This window comes from Nomascus leucogenys, chromosome 18 (assembly GCF_006542625.1).
Source record: "Nomascus leucogenys isolate Asia chromosome 18, Asia_NLE_v1, whole genome shotgun sequence".
NCBI classification, from domain to species: domain Eukaryota; kingdom Metazoa; phylum Chordata; class Mammalia; order Primates; family Hylobatidae; genus Nomascus; species Nomascus leucogenys.
In genome coordinates, this window is record NC_044398.1 from 75,536,942 (window position 1) to 75,558,439 (window position 21,498).

Consider the following 21,498-nt stretch of genomic DNA (forward strand, 5'->3'; position numbering starts at 1 on the left):
GTGAAAATGGCCATACTGCCCAAGGTAATTTATAGATTCAATGCCATCCCCATCAAGCTACCAATGACTTTCTTCACAGAATTGGAAAAAACTACTTTAAAGTTCATATGGAACCAAAAAAGAGCCCGCATCGCCAAGTCAATCCTAAGCCAAAAGAACAAAGCTGGAGGCATCACGCTACCTGACTTTAAACTATACTACAAGGCTACAGTAACCAAAACAGCATGGTACTGGTACCACAACAGAGACATAGATCAATGGAACAGAACAGAGCCCTCAGAAATGATGCCGCATAGCTACAACTATCTGATCTTTGACAAACCTGACAAAAACAAGAAATGGGGAAAGGATTCCCTATTTAATAAATGGTGCTGGGAAAACTGGCTAGCCATATGTAGAAAGCTGCAACTGGATCCCTTCCTTACACCTTATACAAAAATTAATTCAAGATGGATTAAAGACTTATATGTTAGACCTAAAACCATTAAAATCCTACAAGAAAACCTACGCAATACCATTCAGGACATAGGCGTGGGCAAGGACTTCATGTCTAAAACACCAAAAGCAATGGCAACAAAAGCCAAAATCGACAAATGGGATCTCATTAAACTAAAGAGCTTCTGCACAGCAAAAGAAACTATCATCAGAATGAACAGGCAACCTACAGAATGGGAGAAAATTTTTGCAACCTACTCATCTGACAAAGGGCTAATATCCAGAATCTACAATGAACTCAAACAAATTTACAAGAAAAAAACAAACAACCCCATCAAAAAGTGGGCAGAGGACATGAACAGACACTTCTCAAAAGAAGTCATTTATGCAGCCAGAAAACACATGAAGAAATGCTCATCATCACTGGCCATCAGAGAAATGCAAATCAAAACCACAGTGAGATACCATCTCACACCAGTTAGAATGGCCATCATTAAAAAATCAGAAAACAACAGGTGCTGGAGAGGATGTGGAGAAATAGGAACACTTTTACACTGTTGGTGGGACTGTAAACTAGTTCAACCATTGTGGAAGTCAGTGTGGCGATTCCTCAGGGATCTCGAACTAGAAATACCATTTGACCCAGCCATCCCATTACTGGGTATATACCCAAAGGACTATAAATCATGCTGCTATAAAGACACATGCACACGTATGTTTATTGCGGCACTATTCACAATAGCAAAGAGTTGGAACCAACCCAAATGTCCAACAACGATAGACTGGATTAAGAAAATGTGGCACATATACACCATGGAATACTATGCAGCCATAAAAAATGATGAGTTCGTGTCCTTTGTAGGGACATGGATGAATCTGGAAAACATCATTCTCAGTAAACTATCGCAAGGACAAAAAACCAAACACCGCATGTTGTCTCTCATAGGTGGGAATTGAACAATGAGAACTCATGGACACAGGAAGGGGAACATCACACTCCGGGGACTGTTGTGGGGTGGGGGGAGGGGGGAGGGACAGCATTAGGAGATACACCTAATGCTAAATGACGAGTTAATGGGTGCAGGAAATCAACATGGCACATGGATACATATGTAACAAACCTGCACATTGTGCACATGTACCCTAAAACCCTAAAGTATAATAAAAAAAAAAAAAATTGAAAACAAAAAACAAAAAAAAAAAAAAAAAAAAAAAACAAACAAAAAAAAAAAAAAAAAAAAAAGAACAGAAATTTCAGCTATTTCTATCAGAAACCATGTAAATTCTGTGTCCCGTGAAATTATCTTTCAAAGATTAAAGAGAAACAGTTTCTAAGACAAACCTAAACTAAGAGAATTCATTATCGGTAGACCTGCACTGCAAGAAATATTTTTTTAAAGCTCTTCAGGAAAAGGGAAAATGACATCGCTCAGGAACTTAGGTCTATATACAGAAAGGAAGGATATCAAAAAAAGAATATCCCAATCACCCAGATTTGATCATACACCTTGTATCCTTGTATCAAAATATCACACATACCCCATAAATGCATACAACTATTATGTATCTATAAAAACTAAAAATTAAAAAAGACTAAGGCTAAAATAAATTTTTCTTATTCTTAATTGATATAAAAGATAACTATTTAAAGTAATAATAGTAACAATGTATTAGTTATTATAGTAAGTGGATAAATAAAATGAAGGACAGCAATGTCATAAGGAACAGGAATGAAGAACTGGACATACATTCTTTAAATGAGCCTGCATTACACATGAGGCAATTTAGTGTCATTTGAAGGCAGACTTAGATTAGTTACAAATTTATATATATGTACACATTAAATATATTTTATATATAAAATTGTTACATTACAAACTCGGGCAGCAACTAAAATGTTTTAAAGTATAATTGATATGCTAAGAGAAGAGATAAATAAAATAGAATCATAAAATGCTCAGTTAAAACAAGAAAAGGCAGAAAAAGAAAGAAACAAAATACAATAAATAGAAAAGTTACACATATGACAGATATTAATTCAATTATCTCAATGATCACTTTAAATATGAAAGTTTTAAATATGCCAATTAAAAGCCCAAGATTGTCAGAGTGGCGAAAAATGTAAGCGCCAACTATATGTTGAATACCATAGAGATCTGCTATAAATATAAAGACTCAGCTAGGTTAAAAGTAATGGATGGAAAAAGATATACCATGCTAACACTAATCTAAAGAAAACTGGGGTAGCTATATTAACGTGAGACACAGCACGCTTCAGATAAAGGAAAATTCTCATGGATAAGAATGACATTACATAACACTAAAAGCATCAATTCTCTAAGAAGAAGAAAAAAAATTCTTAGTGTGTATGCACCTAACAACCAAGTGTAAAACAAAAGTGAGTCAAAAACTTATAGAACTGCAAAGAGAAATACACAAATCCACTATTATAGTTAGAAACTTTTTTTTTTCCTTTTTGGAGACGGAGTCTCGCTCTGTCGCCCAGGCTGGAGTGCAGTAGCGCGAGCTCGGCTCACTGCAACCTCTGCCTCCCAGGTTCAAGCAATTCTCCTGCCTCAGCCTCCTGAGTAGCTGGGACTACAGGCACCCGCTGCCACACGCTAATTTTTTTGTATTTTTTAGTAGAGATGGGGTTTCACCATGTTGCCCAGGCTGGTTTCAAACTCCTGAGCTCAGGCAATCAGCCCACCTTGGCCTCCCAAAGTGCTAGGATTACAGGCATGAGCCACCGCGCCCAGCCTATAGTTAGAAACTTTTACACCCCTTTTCAGTAACTGATAGATCAATCTTAATAAAAAGTCAGTAAGGATATATAGTTAGTTGACCTGAACAGCACTATCAATTAACCTAATCCAAATGACATTTATAGAACACTCCATCCAAAAACTGCAGGATACACATTCTAAAATGAAATATTTTTAAAATATTCAATTAATTGAAAAAGAAACTGGAACCAAAACAAATGAAAAAAGCTAGAAAACAAACAGCAATATTATCAACTAAAACCTAGTTATATCAGTAATTACATTGTATATAAGTGAAAGAAATAACACAATTGAAAGATGAATACTGTCAGACTGGATTTAAAAAATGACTAAACAACTATAAGCTGCTTAAAAGAAATTCACTTTAAATATAAAGATGTAAGAAAGTTACAAACAGAAGAATTACAGAAGTTGTAACATGCAAACAATAAAGTGAAAGCTGGGGCCACTATATTAACAAGACAAAGAAGATTTCGGAATAAGTAATGTTATTAAGGATAAAAATAAACATTTCCTTTTTCCCTTTTATAATGATAAAGAGGTTGATTCATCAAGAAGACATAATAATCTTTTTCTTTTTTTTTGAGACGGAGTCTTGCTCCGTTGCCCAGGCTGGAGTGCAATATCGCAATCTTGGCTCACTGCAACTGCCGCCTCCTGGGTTCAAGCCATTCTCCTGCCTCAGCCTCCCAGGTAGCTGAGACTACAAGCATGTACCACCACGCCAGCTAATTTTTGTATTTTTTTAGTAGAGACGGGGTTTCACCATGTTGGCCAGGCTGGTCTCGAACTCCTGACCTCAAGTGATCTACCCACCTTGGCCTCCCAAAGTTCTGGGATTACAGGTGTGAGCCACTGCACCTGGCTGACATAAAAATCTTAAATATGAATGCACTTAATTTAAAAACTTAAAATACATGAAGCAAAAACTGACAGAGTGAAAAGGAGAAGTAGACAAATCTAGATATGCATTTGGAGTTGTCAACACTCCTCCCTTAGTAATTGATTGATCAACTATAAAGAAAAGGTATAATACCAAACACTTGAAAAACATTATCAACAAAAGGGATCTAATTGACAATGCTAGAACACCAGGCCCAACAAGGGCGGATATACTTTTCAAGGATGAAAGATACACCCTATCTCTCCCCATATATAAAAATCAAATCAAAATGAATTAAACACTTAATTAAACCTAAGACCCCAAACTATGAAATCATTACAAGAAAACATTAAGGAAAATCTCCAAGACAGTGGTCTGGGCAAAAATTTACTGAGTCATATCCCACAAGCTAGGCAACCAAAGCAAAAATGGACAAATGGGATCACATCAAGTTAGAAAGCTTCTGCACAGCAAAGGAAACAATCAACAAAGTGAAGAGACAACCCACAAAATGGGAGAAAATATTTTCAAACTATCCATCTGACAAAGGATTAATAACCAGAATATATAAAGAGCTCAAACACCTCTACAGGAAAAAAGTCCAATAACTGGATAAAAAAACAGGCAAAAGATTTGAATAGACATTTCTCAAAAGAAGATATACAAGTGGCAGGCCAGGCGTGGTGGCTCATGCCTGTAATCCCAGCACTTTGGGAGGCCGAGGTGGGTGGATCACGAGGTCAGGAGATCGAGACCATCCTGGCTAACACGGTGAAACCCCGTCTCTACTGAAAATACAAAAAAAATTAGCCGGGTGTGGTGGTGGGCCCCTGTAGTCCCAGCTACTCAGGAGGCTGAGGCAGGAGAATGGCATGAACCTGGGAGGTGGAGCTTGCAGTGAGCTGAGATGGTGCCACTGCACTCCAGCTTGGGTGACAGAGCAAGACTACGTCTCAAAAAAAAAAAAAAAAAAAACAAAAAAAACAAAAAAAAACCAAGATATACAAATGGCAAACAGGCATACAAAAAGGTGTTCAATATCATTAATCATCAGAGAAATGCAAATCGAAACTACAATGAAATATCATCTCACCCCAGTTAAAATGGCTTATATCCAAAAGACAGAAAGTAAGAAATGATGGCAAGGATGTAGAGAAAAGGGAATCCTCAGACACTGTTGGTGGGAATGTAAATTAGTACAGCCACTATGAAGAACAGTTTGGAGGTTCCTCAAAAACCTAAAAATAGAACTACCATATGATCCAGCAATCCCTCTGCTAGGTATATACCCAAAATAAAAGAAATCATGTTATGGAAGAGATATCTGCACTCCCATGTTTATTGCAGTACTATCCACAGTAGCCAGTTTGGAAGCAACCTCAGTGTCCATCAACAGAAGAATAAATACAGAAAATCTGGTACATACACATAATGGAGTACTATTCAGCCATAAGAAAGAATGAGATCCTGCCATTTGCAACAACGTGGATGGAACTCGAGATCATTATGTTAAGCGAAATAAGCCAGGCATAGAGAGACAAACTTTGCATGTTTTCACTTATTTGTGGGAGCTAAAAATCAAAACCATTGAACTTATGGACATAGAGAGTAGAAGGATGGTTGCCAGAGGCTGGGAAGGTAGTTGGGGAGGGTGGGGGGATAGGTGTAGGCTGGTTAATGGGTACCAAAAAAATAGAATGAACAAAACCTACTACCTGATAGCACAGCAGGGTGGCTATAATCAATAATTTAATTGTACATTTAAAATAACTAAAATAATATAATTGGATTATTTGTAATACAAAGGATACATGCTTGAGGGGTTGGATACCAAAATTCTCCATGATGTGATTATTACGCATTGCACACCTGTATCAAAACATCTCATATATCACATAAATATATATATCAACTATGTAAACACAAAAATTAAAAATAAGCATGTGAGACACATTCATCAAGGTAGAACATATGATAGACCATGAGGCATATTTCAGTATTAGAAAGATTAAAATCAGAGTATATTATCTAATCACAATCCAAGAAGAAATCACACACAAAAAATTTTTAACTGAATGAAAATAAAAATACAGTATAATAAAATTTGTGAAATGCTGCTAGAGGGCATACAAAGAAATTTATAGCTGTTAAGTGCTAATTTTATGAAAGAAGAGAGGTCCAAAATCAATGATTCAAACTTCTCTCTTAAAAACATTTTTAAATAAAGGAAAAATTAAACCCAAAGTAAGAACTAGGAAGGAAATAATAAGAAGTAGACAATGAAATAGAAAATGAGCAAACAGGCTAGGTGTGGTGACTCGGGCCTGTAATCCCAGCACTTTGGGAGGCTGATGTGGAAGGACTGCTTAAGCTCAGAAGTTGGAGACCAGTCTGGGCAACATGGTGAAATCCCATATCTACCAAAAAAAAAATTATATATATATATATGCAAAAATACAAGAAAACAAAAATTAGCTGGGTGTGGTGGCACGAGGCTGCAGTGAGCCGAGATTGTGCCACTGCACTCCAGCCTGGGTGACAGAGCAAGACTCTGTCTCAAAAACAAAAAAAAGGAAGGGAGGGAGGGAGGGAGGGAGCGAAGGAAGGAAGGAGGGAGGGAGGGAGGAGGGAGCAAAGGAAGGAGGGAGGGAGGGAGGGAGGGAGGGAAGGAAGGAAGGAAGGAAGGAAGGAAGGAAGGAAGGAAGGAAGGAAGGAAGGAAGGAAGGAAATGAGCAAACAATAGAGAATATCAAAGAAACCAAAAGGTTTTTTCTGTTGTTTGTTTTTTTGAGAAGGAGTTTCACTCTTTTTGCCCAGGCTGGAGTGCAATGTTGCGATCTTGGCTCACTGCAACCTCTGCCTCCTGGGTTCAAGTGATTCTCCTGCCTCAGCCTCCCGAGTAGCTGGGATTACAGGCATGTGCCACCACACCTGGCTTATTTTGTATTTTTAGTACAGACGGGGTTTCTCCTTGTTGGTAAGGCTAGTCTCAAACTCCCGACCTCAGGAGATCCACCCACCTCAGCCTCCCAAAGTGCTGGGAATAGAGGCGTAAGCCATCGCGCCTGGCCACCAAAAGATGTTTTTTAAAAACAGAACAATAAAATCAATAAACCTATAGCTAGACTGATCAAGAGAAAGGGGAGAAAACACAAATTGTACATATCAGGAATAAATGACGGAATATAATTATTTACAGGCATTAAAAAACAGTAAGAGCGTATCACAAATGTTAATAAATGTGGCAATTCAGCTGAAATCGAGTAATACTTGAAATACATAATTACAAAACAAGGAGTCAGAAGATTTAGAAAATGTTATATCTAATAAGGAAATTAAATTTGTAATTAAAAATCTTCCCACAATAAAAATTCTAGGCTCCAATGACATCATTGATGAATTCTAAAAATATTTAAAGAAAACATAACATTAAATATACAAACTATTCCAAAAAATAGAAAACTTAAACCATTTTATTTTCTGGTTTTTTTTTTACTTCTATTTTAAGTTCAAGGGTACAAGTGCAGGTTTGTTACATAGGTAAATTTGTGTCATGGGGGTCTGTTTTATAGGTTATTTCCCTGACTAATACATCCAAGTTTAAAAAGCCTAGTACCCATTAGTTGTCTTCCCACTCTCTACCCTCCAAAAGGCCCCAGTGTCTGTTGTCCCCCTTTATGTGTCCATATGTTCTCATAATTTAGCTCCCACTTATAAATGAGAACATGTAGTATTTGGTTTTCTGTTCCTATGTTAGTTTGCTGAGAATAATGGCCTCCAGGTCCATCCAAGTCCCTGCAAAGGACATGATCTCATTCTTTTTATGGCTGCATAGTATTCCATGGTGTGCATGTACCACATTTTCTTTATCCAGTCTGTTATCGATGGCCATTTAGGTTGATTTCATGTCTTTGCTATTGTGCATAGGGCTGCAATGAACATACATGTGCTTTTGTCTTTGTAGTGAAGTGATTTATATTCCTTTGGGTATATAGCTAGTAATGGGAATGCTGGGTTGAATGGTATTTCTGTCTTTAGATCTTTGAGGAATCGCCACGCTGTCTTATACAATGGCTGAACTAATTTATACTCTCACCAACAGTGTATAAGCATTCCTTTTTCTCCACAACCTCACACCAGCATCTGTTAATTTTGACTTTTTAACAATAGCCATTCTGACTGGTTTGAGGTGTTATCTCACTGTGGTTTTGATTTGGATTTCTCTAATTATCAGTGATGTCGAGCTTTTTTTTCATATATGTATGTATGTATGTCTTGTTTGAAGTGTCTGCTCATGTCCTTTGCCCAATTTTTAATGGGGATTTTTTTTCTTGTTAATTTGTTTAAGTTCCTTATATATGCTGTATATTAGACCTTTGTCAGATGCATAGTCTGCAAAAATTTTCTCCCATTCTGTACACTGTCTGTTTGCTCTGTTGGTAGTTTCTTTTGCTGTACAGAAGTTCCTTAGTTTAATTAAATCCCATTAGTCAATTTTTGCTTTTGTTGCAATGCTTTTGGCATCTTCATCATGAAATCTTTGCACATGTCTATGTCCTGAATTGCATTGCCTAGGTTGTCTTTCAGGGTTTTATAGTTTTGGGTTTTATATCTAAGTCTTCAATCCATCTTTTTCTTTTTTTTGAGACGGGGTCTCACTCTGTCACCCAGGCTGGAGTGCAATGGCATGATCTCAGCTCACTGCAATCTCTGCCTCCCAGGTTCAAGCGATTCTCCTGCCTCAGCCTCCCCAGTAGCTGGGACTACAGGCATGTGCCACCATGCCTGGCTAATTTTTGTATCTTTAGTAGAGATGGGGTTTCACCATCTTCGCCAGGCTGGTCTCAAACTCCTGACCTCAGGCAATTCACCCACCTCAGCCTCCCAAAGTGATGGGATTACAGGTGTGAGCCACCGTGACTAGCCTTCAATCCATCTTGAGTTAATTTTTGTATATGGTGTACAGAAGGGGTCCAGTTTCAATCTTCTACATATATGGCTAGCCAGTTATCCTAGCAGCATTTATTGAATAGGAAATCCTTTCCCCATTGCTTGTTTTCGTCAGGTTTGTTGAAATCAGATAGTTGTACGTGTGCAGCCTCATTTCTGAGTTCTCTATTCTGTTTCATTGGTCCATGTGTCTGTTCTTGTACCAGTACCATGCTGTTTTGGTTACTGTAGCCCTATAGTATAGTTTGAAGCCAAGTAGCATGATGCCTCTAGCTTTGTTCTTTTTGCTTAGGATTGCCTTGGCTATTTATTCAGGCTCCATTTTGGTTCCATATGAATTTTAAAACTGTTTTTTCTAGCTCTGTGAAGAATATCAATGGTAGCTTAATGGGAAAAGCACTAAATCTGTAAATTTACATGCAGCATGGTCATTTTCTTGTTATTGATTCTTCCTATCCATGAGCATGGAATGTTTTTCATTTGTCTGTGTCATCTCCGATTTCTTTGAGCAGTGGTATGTAGTTTTTTTTTGTAGAGATCTTTCACCTCCCTAGTTAGCTGTATTCCTAGGTATTTTATTAATTTTGTGGCAATTGTGAATGAAAGTTCATTCCTGATTTGGCTCTTGGCTTAACTATTGTTGGTATATAGGAATGCTAGTGACTTTTACACATTGATTTTGTATCCTGAGAGTTTGCTGAAGTTGTTTATCAGCTTAAGAAATGTTTGGGCTGGGATGATGGGGTTTTCTACATATAGGATCATGTCATCTGCAAACAGGGATAGTTTGACTTCCTCTCTTCCTATTCGAATGCCCTTTATTTCTTTCTCTTACCTGGTGGCCTGGCCAGAACTTCCAATACTATGCTAAATAGGAGTGGTGAGAGAGGGCACCTTTGTCTTATCCCAGTTTTTGTGGGGAATGCTTCTAGCTTTAGCCCATTCAGTATAATGTTGGTTGTGACTTAACCCATTTTATAAGACAAACCTTATTCTGATACCAAAACTGGACAAAGGCATTAAAAGAAAATTACAAACCAACCAACTTTATTTATTTATTTTTAATTTTATTATTATTATACTTTAAGTTTTAGGGTACATGTGCAGAACGTGCAGGTTTGTTACATATGTATACATGTGCCATGTTGGTGTGCTGCACCCATTAACTCATCATTTACCATTAGGTATATCTCCTAATGCTATCCCTCCCCCGTCCCCCCACCCCACAACAGTCCCTGGTGTGTGATGTCCCCCTTCCTGTGTCCACGTGTTCTCACTGTTCAATTCCCACCTATGAGTGAGAACATGCTCTGTTTGGTTTTTTGTCCTTGTGATAGTTTGCTGAGAATGATGGTTTCCAGTTTCATCCATGTCCCTACAAAGGACATGAACTCATCATTTTTTATGGCTGCATAGTATTCCATGGTGTATATGTGTCACATTTTCTTAATCCAGTCTATCATTGTTGGACATTTGGGTTGGTTCCAAGTCTTTGCTATTGTGAATAGTGCCATAATATACATACATGTGCATGTGTCTTTATAGCAGCATGATTTATAATCCTTTGGGTATATACCCAGTAATGGGATGGCTGGGTCAAATGGTATTTCTAGTTCTAGATCCCTGAGGAATTGCCACACTGACTTCCACAATGGTTGAACTAGTTTACAGTCCCACCAACAGTGTAAAAGTGTTCCTATTTCTCTGCATCCTCTCCAGCACCTGTTCTTTCCTGACTTTGTAATGATCGCCATTCTACTCATTGCAGAATGGAGTGCGGTGGCATGATCATGATCACAGTTCACTGCAGCCTTGATCTTCTGGGCTCAGCTATCCTCCCACCTCAGCCTCTCGAGTAGCTGGGACTACGATGCATGCCCCCTCACCTTGCTAATTTCTGTATTTTTTGTAGGGACAGAGTTTGGCCATGTTGCCCAGGCTGGTCTCCAATGCCTGGGCTCAAGCATTCCTCCACCTTGGCCTCTCAAAATGCTGGGATTACAGGCATGAGCCACAGTGTCTGACTACAGATTGTAATACTTTAAAAATTCTCTCAATATTAGACTTAAAATTCACTCAATCATGATTAATAAATGAGTTAAGCCACACCTAAACAATGTATGATCTTACAATTCATTTTGTGGAAAAAGTCAGACATATACAATAGTAGAAACAGTGGCATAATGAACTGCCATAAACACATCATCAAGATAATAAAATTCAAGATGTTGCTATTCTTGTTTTCTCTTTCTTTTTTTCCTTTCTTTTAAAAGAAAATCCTGGACATCATGTCACTTCAGTCTCACATACTTCAATATGCATTCATAACCAAAAAATGAGCATTTTTAAGACCCTTGTTAAGATTATTTGTTTTTGTACAGTTTAGATACACTAGATAGCTTTCTCAATATACTAGATGTCTGGCTGAATTCTTGCCACCCCTCTTTGACATTATAATCTTTTCAACTTATAAAATTCACGGCAACTACATAATTAATTTTTAAAATCTTTCAAAGAACATTCTTTCCTATAAGGTTTCATTAAGTGCCTTTGGCTTATAGCCTATATTAAACCTAGATATGTCATTTAAATATAGTATAAACCTCAATTTTTCACTTGACAAGGAAACAAATTTCCTGCTTTCACAAAAGGATGGAGAGGATGGAGGGAAATAAAAGTGGTCACTAAGGCCTAGCCAAAGAAAATGTTATCTCACAGCTATTTTAAATAAGTATTATATCCCTACACAAGTATACACTGGGTGCAAAACCATATTCTACACAATTTAAAGAAAGGGAGAAAATATTCACACAGTCTAGTTACTCAGTAGGGGCTCTTCTCAGTAGTTTATGGTCAAATATTCTTCACTGTAATTAATCTGCTGATATCATCGCGTCACTTAACATCCATTCTCATAAAGGATACAAGTCACAAAAAATCAGTATACTTCACCTGAAAATATATTTGATATATTTACTATGGCTACTGCTTTGGTTCAGGAAGAATAGAGATCACTGTATTTTAATGATGACATGAATTGTGCTAGAGTTGACCGCTAAGTCCCTAAAGGCTAAACCCTAAGATCTTAAAAGCAAGTAAAGGGATCTTTACATATGAAACAAATTTTCCCTAATTGACCAAATAATAATTTGACATATTGAAAAAAACAGTATGTTGATATAGTCTGGATGTTTGTTCCCTTTAAATCTCATATTGAAATGTGATCTCAAATACTGGAGGTGGGGCCTGGTGGGAGGTATTTGGGTCATGGGGGCAGATCCCTCATAATTGGCTTGGTGCCTTCCTGGGGAGAATGAATGAATTCTTGCTTTATAATAAGTTCACATGACAGGTGGTTGTTTAAAAGAGCACAGAATCTGCCTTGCTCCCTCTCTTGCCATGTGGTGCACTGGCTCCTGCTTTGCCTTCCACCATGAGTGGAAGCTTCCTGAGTCCCTCACTAGAAGCAGATACTGGCATTATGCTTCTCATACAGCCTGCAGAACCGTGAGCCAAATAAACCGCTTTTTAAAATGAGTTACTCAGATTTAGGTATTCCTTTAGAGCAATGCAAAACAGACTATATATGCTAAACACATCTGCCCAGTTGTCTGGGGAAGGGGGATAGAAACATGGTAATAAACTGGACATGGGGAAAAAGCTATTTTTTTTTGGTCTGTCAACATTTTTAAATGGAAGCATTTTTCTGGCTCTCAATCCAAGGATTTTGTGGAATTTTTTCCCCATTTTTAACACTCATACTTTCAAACAAGAGTTAACTGTGAAACAAAGTTACTCCAAGATACATAAAATTTCAGAGGTATATTCTATTTCTCTTTCACAATTTTTCTACATAAGGTACAAGCCATTCATTGTAGGAAGAACTGAAAGGATTTACCTATAAGGCCAACAACAACAACAAAATCTAGGAAACCTGGAAAGTTGCCCAATCAGAACCTTTATAAGAGATACAAAGAAAGATAAACCCTCACCTCAGCTATTTAAGTACGTACATACAAGAATGGAATGTGAAATGTGTGTGTTGACATTGACTAACTTGTGACTACATAAGATAATAGTGTTTTCACATACACAGTGTTCACCCACTGTATGTTACTTTTCCTAACCTTCCAATTTAACTGATTCTAACAGAACCTATTAAATCCAGTTTGATTGCATAAGAGTATGACAGTCATTAATTAGCCAGATTTTTAAGTGAATTAAAGATAAACTGCTTGGTTAAGAGGGCCTTTTCCTTTTATTCACCTGATGCTTAATACAATGGAAAGTAGAATACTAATATTTTTCAGTCTTCATTAAGAGTGTAATACTGACTTTTCCTGTGTCTGAATCAAGCCAGGTTTGAAACTTGCTGTTTATTTAAATTTACACCTAAATCATATCAACTTGATAAAATGTGATTGCAATTTTGAAATAATGCAGCCGACTGACCCAATTTTACTCTCCACTTCAACAACAACAAAAAAGCTGAACTACAGATTTACCTCAGGAATTACCTCTGAGGTAAGTATATAAAAAACATTGATTTTTATTTGTTCTTTTTCCCCTATGTATGTCGCCACCAAAAAGGCAGAATATAAAACTTAAATTATACAAATGTCAGGAGTTCTTGCAAGTAAGCTGGTTGTTTTAGCTAAAAATGCTTGACTAATATTTTAAAGTTTTCTCTCATTTTTTGTTAGCAGATATAATTAGTCATTTGCTAAATGTTAACTGTTTCTGTTTTAGAAGAGCTTTCCTGCTACAAAAAAAAAAAAAAAATCCCGTTAGTAAATTGGAAGCTCTTTTGTTTAGTTTTTACCTTTATAAAAGCATCAGAATCAGCTTAGAAATTGACTGAGGCAAGTCATCTTTCAGTCAAATTTCAACAATTCAGTCAATTCAGTCAATTCAACAATTCAGTCAATTCAAGTCAAATTTCAACACAAATGTTGAAATTTTTAAAAAAAGTATATCAAGCTTCTCTCCTCTCCCTCCACATGAATAGGCTTTCATATTACTACTGCCTGTTGTTTAAAATTTTTAAAAATGGTATTTTTTGCATGGGTGGGGGGCAGGGTGCATAAGATAGTTTTTCCTTCGGCACAGGTTCACTTAAAACAAGCATTAAAACCTTCAGGTCCTCCTAGAAAGAAAGGAGGATGGTATCGTGTACTTCTTGCAGTTTTTTTTTTTTTATCAATGACATAGAAATGCACCTGAAAATACAAGTTACATAGCAATGTCTGCACAAACTTTATGCCTGGAAAAGGGATGCTGACAGCTGTATGAAGAGTGAAAACTAAAAGTACATTTCATGGTAGTGATGTCAATGATTTTAAAATATATATGCATTGCCACTTGAGGAAAAGAAAGATCATTTAAATAACTGGACTTTATAAGGAAACAGGTATTGAGGAGACTGAACAAAAACTTAAATGTGGTGCATTCACCACCGAGGATACTACTCTTTGAATAACAAAGATTATCTAACAAGTCTCTAGTTCTTAAGATGATTTATCCCAATACCAAGAATAATAACATCCTCTATTGGAATCAGACAAAAAGGCAGTAAAATAAGGTTCAGCACAGCCTTTCCATACAGTAGTTACAAGTTGCTCAAGAGCAGAGTTATAAAATTTATTTTGATTTTCTTAAACTCACTCACTTGTGACCAATCTCATGTGCAATGGTAAAAGCTGAACCCAGGCCAATGTCTTCATTAATGCTGCAGCTCCTTTCAGGCTCACACATTCCAGCCACAGAGGCCAAGCCTGAATAAACAGAAAGAGACACAAAGGGTCAAGCCAAGGTGTTTCAGTCTTTAAAAGCCTATACTTATAAATGCCTGGATTCTTTTTAATAACCTCCATGCACAGAAGGAGCCATTGGCAAAAGGTTAACTTTCTAGTCATTTGCAAAATCACTGGGGGGAATTTCACTTTGCCGGCTAGACATTAATATTTTTTGAACTGCAGTCAGTGCTGGAAAATGTCTAGACTAGGGGTTAGATTTATAAATTTTACTTCTGGTAACTTGGGACCACCTAGTAACTTGAGCCAGAAGAGGGAATTCAAGAAAGCATTTCTATTTTAACATTCTTCAGGCTGTAGAAAGCAAAATATATCCACATTATTTTTCTAAAGAGATCTGTTTAAGTTTAGTGGGTTCATAAAAATATACAAGCAACTTTCTAGTTACCAAAAAAAGGGGGAATCCCAAATGATTTTTAAGTGATATTTTTATTAAAAATAAAATGAATGATTCAAAAGATGGAAAGGAGAACTGTTAAAGATGGGAGGTTTTTGCATATTTTTTTAATCTTCTCAAATTAATCCTGACAGTGATGCAACAATTTCTTTTAGTATTTTAATAGGAGGAAAGTCAATCACACATTCAGTGCCATTTTTCCTCTCTCTTATCCCTTACTTCAATGCATTAGAGTTTTACTAATAAAGCAAATACTATGGTGTTAATTCGCTGATTCCAGTGAAATGTTATGTTACTCAAGGTATTCTCTCCTTGGGGATTTTAGTATGTAAAAGTTTTAATATTTACTTTCAAATGAATATCATGCTGTGTGAAATACTACAGAACTTTAAAACAGTGCTTAAAAAAAGAATTTTTGTGCAAAAGCAAAAATGTCATCTCTTATAAGGAAACAGATGCTAAATCATACTTCATGCACATAGAAACAAAAAGTTATTTAGAAGAAGTTGAAGGGGAAGTAGGAAAAACATTTTTTATGGTCAGTAGTCTACTATCGTCACCCAAACATTAATAATTACTTTCCCACCAAAAGTGATTTCAATTCAATTCAATGAATATTTATTGAATACAATAAGCAATGTTCTGTGCTAGGTTTAATTTCCCAGCTGTACTAATTAGAAACAATAAATGGTATTCAATCCATATTTTTACTGACAAGAAAGCTCTAGAAGTTGTGTTTCTCTGTATTTTCTAATATAAGTATCAACAGCTACATTGGAACAGAGATGAGATTAATGCTGGATTTGCTAATAGATTGTTTGCTTTTCCTACTGTTTTATGCGAGAGAGGCAGGAGTTGGGGAGGGAGTTGATTTCTGCCTCACAGAGTTACAAATACTGGTGATACCCCTGGGCTGCCCTTCCATTCATTAGAGATATTGGGACCTGAAAAAGAAAATGTAAAAAGTGGAGCAGGGTAACTTATTTTTTTGTTTCAGTTTATTTTTGGTTAATATTTAATATTTGTTTAAATATTTAAAATATTTTAATGAATGTCATTTCCAATCTCCACTGAGAGAAAGAGAGAGACACACACAGTGAATTTTACTTTTATTTTGAGAAAAATAAAATGAGAAGTAGAATAGGAAAGTATCTGAAATCTTTTTTAAAAAATCGCATTATATTATCTGGCTTTAAGTTATTTGGTTCAATGTGGCCTATTATATGGGAAGAACAAAGCCACTCTGAATACTGTTTCTGTTTTGACCTTTATGAAATGTATGTTTTTTCAAAAGAAAAGCAGAATTACTAAGAATAATTATTGTTAAATTAATGTTTCTTACATTTCCCAAAATCTATTATTCCATGGGTTAGCTTCTGGGTTTTGTTGTTGTTGTGTCGTTTTTTGGTATGTGCCATGTGGCTGTATTTTCAATTGAGAATTCTCAATGACCCCTCAAGGTGTATTTACAAGCACAGATTTACTTCTGCCATCTTATATAAAATTATTATCTCTGCTAAAACAACAACTTCAGAAAGAATATACTTGGAAAATTCCTACTTATTGAAATATAAAGCTAAATCTTAACTAAAATGAAAGCATTTTAAATGCTAATGTATTTTCACAACCCCCCACGATTTTCTGTAAACCTATAAAATTGAGACTATCAAAATTCTTATGTGTGATTGTGTTAATGGCGATTTAATAACTATTTGGGTCATTTAGGTTTCCTCAGCTTGATGGCCACAGTTTGCATCCTTTGGCCTACTAAGCCATGTTACAATTGGTCATCAGAATTATTAAGCAAAAGACTATGGAAAAATCAGTATAAAAACCAATATGAAAGTGACTAGAATACAACTTAAAAAGTAATCTGCTCAATTCTGTACTGATAATATATTTTCCATAGATGAAGTTAAAACGTGTGTATATATATACATATATATGCAGCTCATTCAGTTTTCACAAGTAGTATAAAAACAATATACAAGTTTATAATTTGAAAAATAACATATTGAGCTTGAAAGTGCATTGACATATACCTATTAATGTACTGATTCTATAAATTAATAAACCATCAAAGTTAGAACACATTATTTTGAGAAAAATATAATGAGAAGTAGCATAGGAAAACACCTCAAATCTTTGCCAATAATGACAATCAAAGTACTAGTCAGTACTCAAAATACTTTATTTCTCAAAATACTTTATTTACCAAAAGTAAAATTCACTGTGTGTGTGTCTTACTAATGTCATTAGGTTGGTGCAAAGTAATTTGCACCAATCTAACACAATGAAGAGCATATGGAAATAACCTACCTTCAAAAAGCAGAATATATATATAGGGAGAGAGAGTGAGGGCATATACATATATATATATATATATATATATATATAGAGAGAGAGAGAGAGAGAGAGAGAGAGAGAGTGTATATGTGCAAATGTGTATATATGTGTATATACACATTTCTTCAAATATAGATACACTAGAAAAATACTAGCTGTGGCTAATATGTGCACCTGATTTGAGGTCTAGTGTCTATTATATCCAAAATTGATTGAACACTCAATGAATACTTAGAGAATCTGTGAACAGTAAATATGGGGGGTAAGTTTAAAAGTATAGGCAATTTCTACATTAAATAATACCAGTTCATTTTTATAAACCTCTTTACTAAATACAACTACATTTTTTTCCTTAAATGATTTTAACAATGTCCATGTAGCATAAGGGCAGATATTACTCCTACATCATAGATAACAAAATTGAGGAACAAAGAGCTTAAATACACTGTAAAAGTTTATGTACTGAAACTGTCAAAGCCAGTTGTTAGTTCCCAGTTCAGAGTCCCCTCTGTTGGATTATGTTGGTCTTGTTAGCTTAAAACACTACAAAGGAAATCTTTTTGATGTGAGCTCGCTCAGCAAAGAGAGCTCTGTCTCCATTATGCTTTTTAACTAGCAAGCTTCTCCATAGTTAATACTCAGCATTGGCTATTTGAGATTTCTTCTTCAGCCATAAATCCTAAGGGAAATGGGTAGGAGAAGCCTGGGAAGTCAGGTAAAATTACCAAGAGAAATTTAGTTTCCAAAGAGATATTTCACTGAACTTCCCAGGCAGTTGGATAACACTTTTCCTCCTACATTTACTTTAATTTGATCTTCCCAAAATGCTTATGAGGTGCATAGGAACCAATTTCATAACTATTATTTTACAGATAAGAAAATTGAGACTTGTCATAGAGAAACTAGGGAATTCATCTTCAGTTGTTTACCTTCTGAGTCTGTAAAAAGTCTCTATGACCTCAAAAAATTGAGAAAAAAAGCTTCTGTCCTTTAAAATAACTCTAGTTGCTTAATAATTTAGACTACTGGAGAGCTACCTTTTTTGCCCATTTGTATTTGCTGTTAACTATGAAATTATGCTCTGTAACAATGTGTAATTTTTAAAATTCTAGAATACTACAAAAATGTTTTAAAAAGACAAATGACCCTTAGGGAGCACAAGAAAGATAATCCTGTCCTCTCTTTTCACCTATGGCTATAATATTTTATAAGATTATTTTTTGTTGTTGTTGTTTGGGTAGTATAAAATTTCCAATACTATCTTAATTTATGGGATTATACTTTTTCCACAAAATTGTACCAAAAGAAGTATTGTTCTTGGTGCCTCCTCATTAAGTATCCTTAGTTGTTGTTTTTTTTTCCTTTCCTTTTCTAGCCTGAAATTTCAAGATGTCGACTGCTTTCATTTACTCTCACAATCTTGGTATTTCTAGAAAATACATTACAGAGATGGATTATATGAACATGAGTGATAACCTCGATTTATAATTCTTTAATGATTTTGAATCATATTCTAAGTTAATTTTAATAATCATTCCAGTTGTCAAAAAAGCCAGTGAAATTTATATAATATTTATGATGGTAATAAATATTTGTTTCCTAGTAAATGACATATCCACAAAGGCTGGGTGTAACAGGTTTTAGGGATTTCAGATGTACAGAAAGGAAAATGACCAAATTAATAATAAAGATTAAAGTCACTGGTCCAAAAAGACAATCTGAACCATTCTACCTTTATTAAAAAAAAAAAAAAACTTACCCAGTGTTCCACAGGGCTTATTTTTATAAGTGCAGATATCATATCTATGGAGAAAAAAGAGATGAAATTTGTAATCTGATCAAATTTGTAACAGATTTTTCTATATTCACATACTTCTCTCCTGAAGTTGTCAGACCACAATTAATGCAATTATGAGCAATCAACTGGAGTGTTGGCATTTTCAGCACTCTACAGTGCTGAGGGACACCACAGGCAGCACTACACTCACAGCCTCTGGCTGCAAGCCAATAGAACACCTGCCAGTAAGAAAGAAAGGTTAAAGTGGATTTTTGTAATCGCAAGTTCCATAAAACTATCTGCCATACTGTTTTGAAGCTAGAGTACCTTGTCTGCAGACTATTACTACTTCTGCAAAACGCAAATAGGTGGCTTCTTATTTCCAATCTCCTTTGAACCTGTGAGAATAGGGTTTTGTTACAGACACAGACTGTATTTTATACTTCTGAGCTATAGGCACTATTTGGAGTTGCTTTAATTCTAGCACAGGTTCTTGTTAAAGAAAAAAAGATATTGTAATACAACAATGGGAATAAAATTGATATTACGTATTTCTCCTAGTTGTATACCAGCAAATTAGCATGGCTAAAATACAAATATTTTTAAGTGATTTTACAACAGGCTAAATGAATCTCTCAACAGAAAGCTTCCCTAATGTTGATCACATCTATTCTATACCATGCTGCCTTATAACTCAATACAAAAGATTGAGTCCATAATGTTGCATATTTTTAAAATATTACATTTAGAATCCTGTCAATATTGATATAAACATTTATTTTAAGCATTTTCAGTATATCCTTGTAAACATTTTTAAAACCAAAAGTATTTAAAGTTTCCAAAGTGAGAGTAAAAAATAAATGTAAAAGGCTAAAAATTTTTGTCTCTGTTTTTTGCTAGAAGCGAAAAGATTTTCAGTTAAAAAGTAAAGCTTCACAAACTACAGGGAAATTCAAGTTGTAAAAGTTCTCTTTTATTGTATATAAATAACGATTAGTCAATATTAGTAGGGGAGAGGGTTAGTAAATAATCCCATTCTTACTTATCAATCACCAGACTAAATTGTGTTTTCATGGAACAAATGTTATAACCAGCCACATCACTGGGTTGTTGAACTCATTAAAATTTCTGCAGATACCCTCTGTCTATCTTTAGAATTTCAAACTCTTCATCCTACTCATTTTACATTTGAGGAAAGGGATTTTCTTTTCCTCTTGCATGAACTTCTCTTCTGACCATTCACATATTCATTCTCTCTATTTCTTCTTTTGTAATTGGTAAGCCATGGGACTGCAATGCTTGGAACACCCTCAAATGTAAGATATAGAGAGGGTACCAGTGTACTCATCGAAGCACCATAAAGTATATTCTTGGTGTCACAGTCAATTTATCTTGCAATCATAGTGTGTTATGCCTATTGTTACATAGCCACAACCCTTTCTAGCAGTCTTCAAGAAAACGTAAAGGAAGAATTTTCATGGTAATGCAGATGCAGATGTTTCAATAGAATCTATTTCTAAATCTCCAAGTTCCACAGTGCCCTTCCTAAAACTGGTCTACCAGTTTGCTGAACATTTATCATATGCCCAGGTATACTGCCATATTCTAGGAATAGAAAGATAAATAAGTTACTTTTGGTCTATTGGGGGAAATAAAACACAAGTGATATACTACAGAAAAATGTTGAAAAAAGATTAAATAAAATAAATGCAAAAATAGAGTTACATTATGCAATCAGCATTTGTTAACTACTATCATGATGATTATTGCCATAACCTACTTCAAAACAAAATATAGAAATACAGACAAAACAGTGAATACACATAGAAAACTAGGAAACAGATTCATATAGGACATACATCTGAAACAGGTCTTAAAGATTAAGCCAGATTAAAAAAAAAAGAAAAGTAAAAGCATGCTAAGCAAAGAATAGAGTATTCAAAGGAACAAAGTCTAGAAAGAGTATGGCATATCTGAAGAACTATGAGAATTTCAGAGAGGCTGAAACATTGAATGCTAAATCAGATTTGTTTTTCTTATAGACAAAAGCAACTTAGAAAATAGTTTGTATAGTAGAAAAGGATTTTTTCAAACTATGAATATATATAAAG

General features: G+C 35.3%; 1 protein-coding gene across 1 annotated transcript in view; it reads right to left on the minus strand.

The window, feature by feature from the left end:
* The window catches only part of ADAMTS6 (ADAM metallopeptidase with thrombospondin type 1 motif 6), a 335,185-nt gene that overhangs the window by 174,227 nt on the left and 139,460 nt on the right, over nucleotides 1-21,498 (minus strand). The window contains exons 8-9 of the mRNA XM_003265987.2: nucleotides 19,370-19,413; nucleotides 14,723-14,828 (exon numbers count right to left, since the gene is read on the minus strand). Coding sequence (XP_003266035.1) covers nucleotides 14,723-14,828; nucleotides 19,370-19,413 — 150 coding nt within the window. The remainder of the gene's footprint in view (nucleotides 1-14,722; nucleotides 14,829-19,369; nucleotides 19,414-21,498) is intronic.